Source organism: Prionailurus viverrinus, chromosome B1 (genome assembly GCF_022837055.1).
Source record: "Prionailurus viverrinus isolate Anna chromosome B1, UM_Priviv_1.0, whole genome shotgun sequence".
In the NCBI taxonomy this organism is placed as follows: domain Eukaryota; kingdom Metazoa; phylum Chordata; class Mammalia; order Carnivora; family Felidae; genus Prionailurus; species Prionailurus viverrinus.
In genome coordinates, this window is record NC_062564.1 from 33680379 (window position 1) to 33693540 (window position 13162).

Sequence of the window (13162 nt, forward strand, 5' to 3'; positions counted from 1 at the left end):
ATTAAGGCAGCCTATGTGGGAGTTATGCCCAGTTTAATGCCCCTAAATCATATCAAGCAAATATTTGCCTGGTACCTGGGGTAAAATATTAAATTTAATGAATTGTTCTTACTTTTTACTAATAACTTATTGTTAAGAGCAAAGAAATTATTTTAGCACTCTTTTAAAAGTGAGTTAACATGTTCTCATAAACATGTTAAAGTAAGCCTATCTAGTGCCCAAATCTTACCAACTTCTTTTTTTTACATAAAATTGACAATTGTAGTTTCTCCTCATTTTTAAAAATATGCAATAATGTTGTGTCTTTCTTTTAAACTAACATAGATCCCATTTATTTTGTTTTATTATGGTGACTAAAAATTTCAGTGAATATGTTAAAATAAAATTTATTGACAGTGAAAATAAATGTATCTTATTCTCACTTTTGGAGGAAAAAACTTCCAACATTACAGTTGGAATATTTATACAGGATATTTATATTTATACAGGATATTTATATTTATATATTTATATTTATACAGGATATATTTATATTTATTTATACAGGATAGAATGATTTTGGTAAATGTTCTTTATTTTCTTCCATCTTTTGCTTGCTAAGAGTTTTATCAGAAATATTTGAGATGATTTCATTCCTGGGATAAACCATTGCCATGTAAACTTTCTTTGAATCTGTGCAAGGACTGGGTTTGCAACTATTGTTTTAGGATTTTGCAGTTGGTTTGGTAAGTGAAATCATCTTACAATTTTACTTTCCTGTCTGGATTTGTTATCAAAGTCATCATAGATCGTTCCAGTAATGATCCTTAAGAAATCCCTCTTCCAGATATCCACACCCTTGTGTATTTCCCTCCAACATCGATTCTAGGCTTGACTCTATGGCTTAGTTTGGCTAAGGAGACATTAATTAATAATTGTAGTACAAGCAGGAGCTTAAAAATCTTACATACTGAAGCCTGGCATCTTTCTTGATATTTTGATGCCCAGTTATCATATGAGAAGCACAGGTGAGCCTACTGCTTACGTGGCCAACTGATACTTGTACTACATATCAGTCAAGTGTCTGAAGCCATTTTTACACCAGCCAGCTAGCCCAGTGGAACTGCTATACAAGCGAACCACAATAAGCTTGGGGTTGTTTGTTACACAGCAGTAGATATCTAATGCGAAAGGTATAATAACTGTATAACATGTGCGAAGAATTTTTCCTTTTGCTTATTCTTCAAATTTGTTTGTAAGAGATATTATCTGTTAAAGCAAATTTCGGCAAAATTTGTGTTTAAATGGATGTGAGCCTAGTGTCTTCATTTGTTGAGAGACTGTGGACTGCTTATTTAATTTTTAAAATTCATTACAATCTTTTTCGGGTTTACTATTTCTTTTCAAGTCAGCTTGGTAACATTTTACTGCATGCTTCTGCTCATAACTGTATTGGCACAGGTTGTACGTATATTTTTTATTGATGTGTAACCTGTACTATATTTATAGTTATGCTGCCTTTTACTTCTAATTTTATTTGTACTTTTTTTTTTTAATAATTATTGTCAGAGATTTCTCTATTTTACCAATCTATTCGAGGAATGAGCATTTGGCTTTGTTGACCTACCAATTGCTTCTTTTTGACTCATGTCTTTTATTAATTTCATGCATTATTAAGATTTTTTTCTCCTTTCTATCCTTTTTTGATTTATTCTGCTTCATTTTATAACTTTTCCAGTTAGACTCTTAGTTCATTAAATTTTTCTTTCTCTTTCATAGAAATGTCTAAGACTACAAATATCCTTCCAAATACTGCTACACCTCCTGCATCTAAAGTTTTCTCTATACCAGTCTTTTCTTTTTGCTGTTATAAATGTTTCATGATTTCCGATTTGACTTCTTCAGTCAGTTAATATTTGGAAATGTATTTTGCTTTAGTTTCCAAACCAATGATCATTTAGTGGCTTACTATATCAATTTTTGTTATAACTTCCAATTTGGTTGTGGTTTAAAAACAAAAGGGTGCTCTTTATTATATATCTATTTTTTCTTTTTTTTTTCCTTTTTTTAACGTTTATAAATAAACGTCTGTCTCTTTTGAGACAGAGAGAGACAGAGCATGAACGGGGGGGGGGGGCGGTTAAAGAGAGAGAGAGGGAGACACAGAATCTGAAACAGGCTCCAGTCTCTGAGCTGTCAGCACAGAGCCCGACGCGGGGCTCGAACTCACGAACTGTGAGATCATGACCTGAGCCGAAGTCGGACGCTTAACCAACTGAGCCACCCAGGCGCCCCTATATCTATTTTTTTCTATTTCTTTTTACTTTCTTTGTGGTCAAATACCAGTTTAATTTTTGGAAGTATTTTATTTGCATTTGAAAAGTTTATAGATTGTCTATTTTGTGTGTTTTGGAGATTCTACCAATTGATTATATCAAAACGATATTTATGTGACTCAGATCTTTTCTACTTGTGTTGAATTTTTTCCTACTTTACCTAAAATTTCCTGATACAGGGGAACTGAAAAAAACTTACTCTGCCTGTAACTGTTATTTTTTGTTGCACATCTTTTTTGACTCTATTGTTAGGTATATAATCTGAAATATCAGTGGCTGGTTTACAGTTCTTGGAGAGCTTATTCTCCTTCCCATTGTGTTAGTTGACTCTTCCTCATGTGATTAGTTTCATCTTAGATTATGAAAATGTCTTCATAGAACATTTTTGACTTGAGCTGTAACAGTTTATCAAGTTTCTAATCAAGTTTTACATTAAAAGCTTTGCTTGGCATTTCTGTATCTAAAGAAAAATATATCACGCTCCACATCATTATATGACACGTGTTTAACATTTTTGCTTTCCTGTGCATAATATATCCCCTTCCTATCGCTACAAACAAACAGAACATTCCTTTTCTCTTTGCAGTTTCAGTAGGGAGACATTCTCCGGTTCCCTTTTCAGAGATGGGGCAGCTCATCATGGCTCTGGGCATTATTCAACACATTCTATATACTATATGTCACCAAGCCTGTGAATTTGACTTACTGCTCTGACAAGAGATTCTCTTCTCATTTTTAGGACTTGGAGATTTCCTGTGTTTTCTTCTGAGCTCAACTAGAGATTGTGCACATTTTTTCAATTTTGTGTATGTTGTTCATCATTTCCATATGCTCAGTAAAAAAAGGAGGAGAATTCTATTTTGGCTTAGTCTTCTATACTGCCAAAGGACCTTATCATCTCTTATATAAATCCGTTTGGGGAAGCTAAAAACAACATTGAGCCCAAAATGGAATTCCGATTAAAATATTTTTTTCTCTTTTTTAGGATCACTATAGTTTTATAAGTATGAATGAGGAGCAAATATTCCTCTGAAAACTTACCACGTTTTCATCAGCAACAATGAACAGTTCCACATACTTTTCTTTGTGGGTGTTCTGGAAATTTATGAAAAATTTAATAGAGTATGGTCAATGTTTCTCATTTGACGTTAAAATTTTCATGGTAAGAAATGTTAGCATTATTGATCCAGGAAGGTGAGGAAGAGGAGTATAACTAATAATTCCAGGAATTTATCTAAAGAAAGCCCCATATATTATTAAAACATGTGGCCCTTTACATCAGATCGTCTTTCAGGTAAAATTAGTTGTATTTATTGCAGCATTATTTACAATGGCCAAGATATGGAAGCATCCTAAGTGGCTATTGGTAGATGAAAGGGTAAAGAAGATGTGACACACACACACGAACACACACACGCACACACTGATATTATGCAGCCATAAGAAAGGATACGATCTTGCCATTTACAACGGTATGAATCAATCCAGAAGGTATTATACTAAGTGAAATAAGTCAGACTGAGGAAGACAAATAACATTTCACTTAGGTGTGGAATCTAAAATTCAAAATAAACGAATAAACAAACAAGTTAAACCAGAATCATACCTATAAATACAGAGAACAAACTGATGGTTGTCATAGGGACGGAGGGTGTAGGAGGCAAAATAGGTGAAGGGGCGTGGGAGACACAGGCTTCCAGTTATGGAATGAATAAGTCATGGAACAAAAGGCACAGCATAGGGAATATAGTCAATGGCATTGCGGTATCCTTGCATGGTGACAGAGGGTGGCAACACCTGTGGTGAGTGTAGCATGATGTATGGAGATATTCAATCACTAGGTTGTACACCTGAGACTGATGTAACATTGTCAGCTATACTCTAAATAAATAAATAGAAGAGTTATAAATAAAGAATCATGAATACAGTTTTTAAATTTTTTTTCATTTATAAAGTAAATGCTTACTAAATAGCTCGTATAAAAAGGACTCAACTCATCAAGAGTGGAGAGCAAATCGTGGGACTGGCTAATAGGACTGACTGTATTCCTTCTACTCCTCTCCTGTCTCTCAATCCCCTACTTTGTGGTAGTCTCAATTCCAAAGAAATGTATAAAGGTTGCTAATGACAGATCCTTATTTTTTTTATAAATCAACAATACCAGAAAATTCTGTCTTCAGCTTTCAATGTCATCTATTGAGGTACATGCATATTCTCCGAGTAATAAACCAGAGGCGTATTGTTCAAAGATCTAACTAAGTCATTTTGGGGGGGACTTTTTTTTTAGTGATCATCTATTAATTGATTGAGTCCATCAAAAACATCAGTTAGGCACCTAGTAAGTTTCAGACACAATCTGGACCATGGATATGTGAAGCAGATGGGCACTCATGGATCTTTAAAGGCTAACGCCTCGTGAGGATTTGAGGTGATATGAACTAGTCATACAAGAAAGCTTAAAACACATAGGACTCTCATGGTGCAATCATCTGCCAGAAATTGAACTTGCGATTACTCTTAATTGTCCTTAATAATTAATAATTAGAATATTTGGCCTGATGAAAGGGGGAGACCTTGACTTATCATCAGCAAATCCCTCCTCTCCCAACAAATTGATGGCAGTGACGACAAGGGGAAACAATAGCTCGGTAGGTTTTACGACATTGCAAATTTCATTCTTTCCAACCACTTGTAGCCCTGATGGTATAAATCACATGTAGGGTTGCAAAAATTCCCGTTCCTTAAAACTGATGGGACAAACTGAGATTTGCTGTAGGTAACGAACATTTTCTATGTTGATAAAAAGTTTGACATTTTAGATTTCAAACAACGAAGAGTCAGACTCAGGTGGCATGTATATTTCACTAGTTGTGCTCGTTTCTCTCCTTTGAGATCAGAAAGGAAATAAAAGGGGCTTATCTTGACATTAAGACGATTTTTTCAAAAAGGCACTTACTTCTGTTTTGAGGTCTTCCACGATTTTAATAGCATCCTTCGGATCAGTTGTCCTGGTAAAATTGAGTTCCGTACAAGAATAATTGGCAGCGAACTGTGCCTTTGGATTATATCTGAACACAAAATGTTGTCCCTCATCTGAATATTTCACTGGTTCGATGAGGTACCTTTGGTTATATACCCTGAAGAATCCCCTACAGAAAATGGAAATATGATGTATATTCAAGATCTATACCATTTTACTACTTTATTTCTCACCATATTTCTCTGTTCCATTTTATTGACTTTCCTTAGCTAAGAAAGGAAACTATAAGACCAAGGCCTCATGAGCATGTGGCTGCACACGTATTCTGAGTGATAAAAAGGTGAGGTGATATGTGGCCTTTGAATCAATAACATGCGTAAGAATCAACTCCTCTAGATTTTCAGAAGCTTACCAGCCCAATCTCTACTTTGAAATCTCAGAGTTCTCACAAATATTTTGTGAATTTTTATGTCCATCATGCTTTAATTGTAGAGTAACTATATGAAAGCACAAATACTATTACATGGCAATTTTGTCATTAAAAGAGTCTTTATTCTTGAATATATTGGGATCTACTTAAGTAAAGTACTCATAAATGAAGGCGGAAATGTCTTGTTCTCCTACCCTGCTACCCCACATTTCCTCTTTAATCCTTGAGCCCAAGATCTATAAGGAACTGATACAGACTATACTTCTGGCTTTTTTGATTTCTAAAGACTCTAAACTCCTGAAGAGCAAAAAGCTGTGAAGTGTTGTGTTGTGGTGGGAATTCACAGGCCTAGAAGTCAGGAGACCTGGTTTTTCCATTGAGTTCTATCACCAGCAAATTGAATGTTCAGAGGCTAGTCTCTGATTTCAGTGTCTCTGACATGAGAGGACAGGCTAGATTATTCCCAGCAGTCTCTGAATCCCTTGACAAAAAATTTGTCTTGCTTAGGGCTGTGCATTAGACATCTTTTTGTCACAAATGGACATCAGTGATGGGCTAGGAGGGCTACTCATGCTGAAAATATGCAGTAGCTTTTTCCCGTGATTTTTTCTATTTATAAGGCTGTTTGAAAGATGAAAAGCAAATGTCTCTGAAAATGCCTTAAGCAAACTTATAAACCAAATAGAGAACTGTGCAATACCTCAGACCATTACATGTGCTGATACTGGCAGAAGAATCAAATTCATGTATGATGGATCCTTGGTAAAAACAGTGATCCTAAAATAGATGAAGAGACTATTGGTATAAATACATATGCTCATATTGCATAAATATCACTATACACATATTTTACGTTCACAATGTATCAGCACTGCATTCTCACAAATTACACCCATGCTCCTTCATGTATTCGCTCATTGCACTCTGCCATTTGGAAAATTTTGAACTCCTTCAGAATCCTTTTATTGTAATTGCATCGTTACTTTGTATGAAGCAGGATGTGGATTCTTTCCTCACAGATTTAGGAGTGTATTAGTTGATGAATCCCGTCTCCGAAATGTGACCCTTTTCCACTTAAGTATTTCTCCTTTCATCCACCCTAAAATGTCTACCAAACTACCCTTCTCGTGTTGTTATTATAATTTTTCCCCAGTTGCCTATGAAATCAACCCAGTTTTTTAAAAAAAAATTTTTTTTAAGTTCATTTATTTATTTTGAGAGAGACAGAGACAGTGCGAGTGGGGGAGGGGTAGAGAAAGAGGGAGAATCTCAAGCAGGCTCTGCCCCATCAGCACAGAACCCAGGCAGGGCTCAAACTCACGAAATTGTGAGATCATGACCTGAGTCAAAATCAAGAGTTGGACACCTAACGGACTGAGTCACTCAAGCGCCCCATGCCAACGTTGTTGATGATTGCTAAAATTAGGTTTCACTCTCCAGCCAGGTCCCCTCAAGCCCTTTCCTCCTGCGGCCTTGCTTCAGTCAAGTTGATATCCCTGTCACTCCCTACGTGGTGCTCTGCCTGTAATGGTTCCATCAGGTAATCACCTTTTCCATTTTGTCCATGAGTGACACTCCCCATGTGATCTCAGACCCTCTTAGGCCAACAGCCACCCCCTGCATAAAAGCATGTTGCCCAGTTTCCTTCCATTTCTATTTTACAAAGATTGGCTGAAGGTTTACATTCCATGATTGACACATGCCTTAACCAGGAAATAGGTTTTTAGAAAGTATACTTTTGGTGAAAAGGAATAATGTCATCTTCGGTTAGAAGGCTACAGAGGGCATGGAAAGGGAAGGAAGGCCGTAAAAGTAGAACCTGTATCCACTGGAATATTATTGATGATAAATGAACAAAAATTCATTTGGAGAATGAAGGAGAGACCACAATGTTGGTGCAGCAGAAGGCCTAGGCCGGGGAATAGGACTCACAAAAGGGTCAATTAGATGGAGGTTTTAAAATAGTTTCATGTCGTTAGTTTTTATCCCTTTATTTAGCCTGATGACAATCTCATCAGGGTGGCTTCTACTTCTTTGGTTCCTGCTTTACCCTTTCTCCAGACTTAACGTCATTTGGGGTACACAGAAGTCAGTTTAGTCAAGAAAAAATACATTAACAGTCATCAATCTGCTTGTGAGATAGTAGTCGGCCTCCTTTAGAGTTTGAAGGGTCATGTGTTCTATTCTAGAATGATTCGTGACAGTATTCAATGTAAGATTCGCCTCTGACATAACATTTTCAGAAGCTGCCTGTACAGCTGGATTGCGTTTCAAAATCCCATGAGAAAATTTCGGAAGACAAGGGAAGGTTCCATAAGATACCGTGGTGGAAGGGTAGCTGGTGACGGCCTCTCCTTTTATAGAGTAGTAGGTTTCACTGTAATTTGAGGCTAGGAACTCCCTGGAAAAGAGGGCAGAGAGGTAGTGAGATTTAGTCAGTTTACAAAGATAGCAGATAAAACCAATTATGGGGAAGAGAAGACTTGAGGCTGTTTCCAAATCTCAGCATGTTCCTCTCATGCTAGAAACACATAAGCAGAATCAACCCACTCACACGAAAAGGCTTTCTGCCCAGATTTCATGATTTGGTAAACACTAGAAGAGACTGAAAGAGATTCTGGGAGCAAGTTGAGAAAAAAACTAGAGAAAATACTATCTAAGTAAAGTCATATATATATTTGATAAGAAATATATTTGATGTGTATATCAAATATACATAAAATGCATATATCTTAACATACATTAACCCAACAACTATATATTCAGATAAAAGCAGTATGTATTAATCATAATATAAATTTAGAAAACACAGAAAAGTATCAATGAAACTCGCTACAGAGAGACAACCTCTGCTAATATCTTCATGTAACTCTTCTTGTTTTAGGTTAATTTGTTTATTTTGAGACAAAGGGGAGGAGGGGCAGAGAGAGAGGGAGAAAGAGAATCCCAAGCAGGCTCCCTGCTGTCAGGACAGAGCCCGATGTGGGGCCCGAACCCACGAACCCTGAGATCATGACCTGAGCCAATTTAAGAGTCAGATGTTCAACCAACTAAGCCACTCAGGTTCCCCTTCATGTAATTCTTTATAGTTTTTTTTTTCTCTGCACACGTTAAGGGATGGCATTCTGAGTAATCAGTAGAATGACTCTACTTACCCACATGCCCTGTAACAAATCCCATGGGCATCCTCAGACCAAGAACTAAGGTCGTATATCTCAACTCTCTCAGTACATGGATGCTACAGAAGTACATAGGGAATCATTGGATTCTTCTTACACCATTCTGTAATTTACTTAGTTCTATCTGAATTACCCTATGTGGATAATAGCCATTCTATTTTAAGATTTACGAGGCCCCAAGAAGAAAAGTGGAATATTGGCTCTCTTAGAGAGGAAATGGTGACGGGGTAGAGAAAGCCCTAGTATCAGAACCATCACTTGGGTTTGACTGAATAGAACGAGCTCAAAATCACTTTGGAGAGGTAATACGTACACTATCTTATATGAACGTGAAAAACAAACATTTGTGTAGTTTGTAGAGACATAAACACGTTCGTTATTAAAGTTGACATCATCCTCTCAACATAGTTGTTTACCCAACAATCTTACTTTGTTATCTCATGAATTTGAAAACAGATAGTTACAAAACACAATAAAGAAAATATTGAACTTAAATTAAACATATCCACCTGTGCGTTGTTACTCACCCTTCCTCAAAGAGCTGGCAGAACAGTCACAATTTTCCCTACTCTAGCAGAGTCAGTAGATTTCCCTTTATGTCCATGCTTCGTGAACACAACCTGCCTCATTCTCAGTAACTCCCAAAAGGTAGGATTATATGTTCAGCGTGCAACCAGAATGTACATTTTAATGGGCTGAATCATCGTGGGCATCGCTTTTCTTTCCCCAAAACTATATTCAAAAATTTTATTTTCTTAGAAAACAGAGGATCCCACATTTTTCCGATGTATGAATTCAAAGTACTAGTATCTCATTTTTTAAATTTTATTTTGAAATAATTATAGACTCATAGGTAGTTACAAAGATAGCGTAGCAGAATCTGATGTCTATGCACACCTCCCTCAATTTCCCCAGTAGTTACATCTCACATAATTATAGTACAATAACAAAACCAGAAATACACATTAGTCTATTGCATGTTTGTGTTCATGTGGCATTTTATCATAGATGTAATTTGTACCACTGCAATTAAGATACAGAACTAGTCCACCAGAAAATGACCTCTCATCTCTCTCACTGATCCCAGGAGTACAATTGCTTCCCCTGAGGGAGGTTGCATGTTTGTTCTTTTTTTAAATTGCCAATTGTTTTCCAGAGTGTTATATTGTTTAATATTCCCGTCAGCAATGTATTAATGATCCAGTATTCCTTATATCCTTTGCCAGCTTTCTGGAGACGTAATTATTGTTTTAGGTTTAGCCATTCTAATCGAATGAAATGATATTTCATTATAGTTTCATTTGCATTTCTTGAATGATTAATGATGCCACACATCTCTCAAGTGCTTGTTTGTCACCCGTATATTGTCTTTGGTGAGATGTCTCTTCCTACCTTTCGCCTATTTTCTGATTGAATTGCTTGCGTTATTATTGTTGAGTTCTCAGAACTCTTTATTTTTCCAGATGCTAGTTCTCTGTCGGTTTGCCAGTGTCTCCTCCCAATTTGCAGCTTGTCTTTTCATCCTCATAATGAGACTTTGGGAGAGTTAAGCACTTTCAATTTCAATGAAGTCCAATTTATCAACTTTGTCTTTTATTTTATTAGTCATGTCAAATGAACTGATGTCAAGTGGAAGAATTCTTTGCCTTAGCCCAAGATCCTAAGATATTTGCTGTTTTATCTAAATGTATTATAGTTTTGCATTCTACACTGACACCCATGATCTATTTTGAGTTAATTTTGACATGAATTTGGTAAAAGCATTGAGATTTAGGTTGAGTTTCTTTTGTTTATGTATTTTTTTGCTGGATAGTTTCAGGACCTTTTGCTGAAGAGATTCTACCTCCTCCATTGATTTGCTTTACAAACTTTGTCAAAAAAGAGTTGGCTTTACTAGGGTGGAACTATTTCTGAGATTTCTATTTGATTCCATTGATCTCTGTGTCTATTGTCTTGACAGTCTGACTCTCTACATAATAGCTCTCAAAGTGATTACTCCTGTTTTTTTTTTCTTTTTTCAGATTTCTTTTAGCTACTCTAGTTCCTTTGTCTTCCCCTATAAGTTTTGGAATAATCTTCTCTATATTTATAAAAAGTCTTACAGTAATTTCAATGGGAATTGTGATAACCCTATATATCCACTGGAGAAATTAACATCTTTCCCATGTGGTCTTCCAATATAGTAATACAAAATAAGACCCCACCTATTTACATTTTTTTGATGATTTTCATCAGAATCTTGTAGTTTTCAGTGAACAAGCTTTGTATTTAGTTCTCTGATTTGTAACAGTTTTGTTTCTTTTTGAACAGCTACAAATGGTGTTACAGTTTAAACTTCAGTTTCCTCATGTTCATTGCGAGTGTTTAAATACAATTGATATTTTTATGATGCAATATTCTGTGACTTTGCTGAATGCACTTATTACGCCCAGAAGATGTTTTTTGTTTGATGTTTGGTTAGCCTGTTTGTTAGATTTTGTAGAATTTCTATGTATGTCACCTGCAAGTAAGGACTTATTTTTTTTCCTTCTACCTTTCCAATCTATATGCCTTTTATTTCCTTTTGTTTCTTAGTTGAACTGACTAGATGTCCTGGGAATATGTTGACTAGCAGTAGTGAGAGTGTACGTATTTGCCTGGTTCCAGATTTTAGGAGGAAAACATTCAGTCTTTCACCTATGATAATCCTATTGCTGTAGGGTTTTGTAAATACTCGCTATCAAGTCAAGGACATCCTGTTATATTGCTAATTTTCTGAAATGTTTAATCATAAATGATTGTTGTATTTTAGCAAAAGCTTTTTTCTGTGCCAATTAATAATATCATGTGATTTTTTTCTTCTTTCCATTGTTAATATGGTAAATTATGTTGATTAATTTTAGAATATTGGGCCAGTATTGTATTCCTGGAAAAGATCCCATTTGGTTATGGTGTATGACTCTTGGTGTGCATTGTTGAATTCTATTTAATTTTGTTTATACTGTCTTTGTCTGGTTTAGGTATCAAAGTAATGTTGGCTTCATAAAATGAGAAGGGAAGTATCCTCTGTGTTTTCTGGAAGACATTGTATAAAGACCGTAAAGTTTAGTGATATTTTTCATCTGCCATTTTCAGTATTTATACAATTTGAAGTAATTATTAATATATTAAGACTTAAGTCTGCTATTTTATCATTTGTTCCTGTTTCTTCTTTTCTCATGTTTTAGTTTCCTTTTCCTGCCTTCTTATGGATTGCTTAAATATACTTTCAAATTCCATTTTGATTTATCTATAGCGTTTTTCAGCGTACCTCCCTGTATAGGTTTTTTAGTGGTTACTCTAGATAATACATTTCATACATGTGTATGTATGTATATATAAAACGAACCAAGGTATGTCTTGGAATTGTTTGAGATTTATATATTGGAGATTGTCTGAGTTTATCCTGTTTTGAATTTGTTCAGCTTCTTGAACCTGTAAGTTTTTAGTGTCTCCTTTGCCAAATGTGGGTATTTTCAGTATCAAGGTATTCATTTGATATTTTTTCAGCTCCATACTCTTTCTCCTCTCCTTTGGGGTCTCTGATGACCTCAGTTTTTTATCTTTTACTTTATTACCACATATTCCTGAGAGTGGCTTTTTTTTTCAGAAAATTTTCTTTGTTATTTAGATTGTGTAATTTCTATTATTCCATATTCACTGATTATTTTCTCCTGCCGTCTCTGTTCTTTTTTGTTTTTAATGTTTACTTTGAAAAAGAGAGTGAGAGAGCATGTGCACGAGTAGGGGAAGGGCAGACAGAGAGGGAGAGAGAGAATCCCAAACAGCCTCCAGGCTGAGCACAGAGCCCAATGCAGGGCTCAATCTCACAATCGTGTTCGTGGCCTGGGCTGAAATCAAGAGTCAGATGCTTAACAACTGAGCCACCTAAGCATCCCTGCCCTCTCCATTCTGATATTGAGCCCATGCATTGAAAGTTTTATTTTTTCCATGTATTTTACTTTTCAGTTCTAAAATTTCCTTTAGATTCTTATTTATATCTTCTATTTTTTTCTGAGGTTTTCTATTCATCCCCTGAGACATTCTATTTTGTGTCATTTGTTTCAAGCATGTTGATAATTGTTCACTGAAGCATTATTTTTAATGTCTATTTCCTTTTTTATATTAAATATAGTTTATTGTCAAATTGGTTTCCATACAACACCCAGTGCTCATCCCAACAGGTGCCCTCCTCCATGCCCAGCACCCACTTTCCCCTCTCTTCCACCCCCCATCAACC

The 13162-nt window shown here is 35.8% G+C and overlaps 1 protein-coding gene across 1 annotated transcript in view; it reads right to left on the minus strand.

The window, feature by feature from the left end:
- ADAM7 (ADAM metallopeptidase domain 7) overlaps nucleotides 1-13162 on the minus strand; it is a 66737-nt gene that overhangs the window by 37742 nt on the left and 15833 nt on the right. The window contains exons 4-7 of the mRNA XM_047857569.1: nucleotides 8048-8126; nucleotides 6426-6502; nucleotides 5272-5464; nucleotides 3357-3410 (exon numbers count right to left, since the gene is read on the minus strand). Of these exons, the coding sequence (XP_047713525.1) occupies nucleotides 3357-3410; nucleotides 5272-5464; nucleotides 6426-6502; nucleotides 8048-8126 (403 nt within the window). The remainder of the gene's footprint in view (nucleotides 1-3356; nucleotides 3411-5271; nucleotides 5465-6425; nucleotides 6503-8047; nucleotides 8127-13162) is intronic.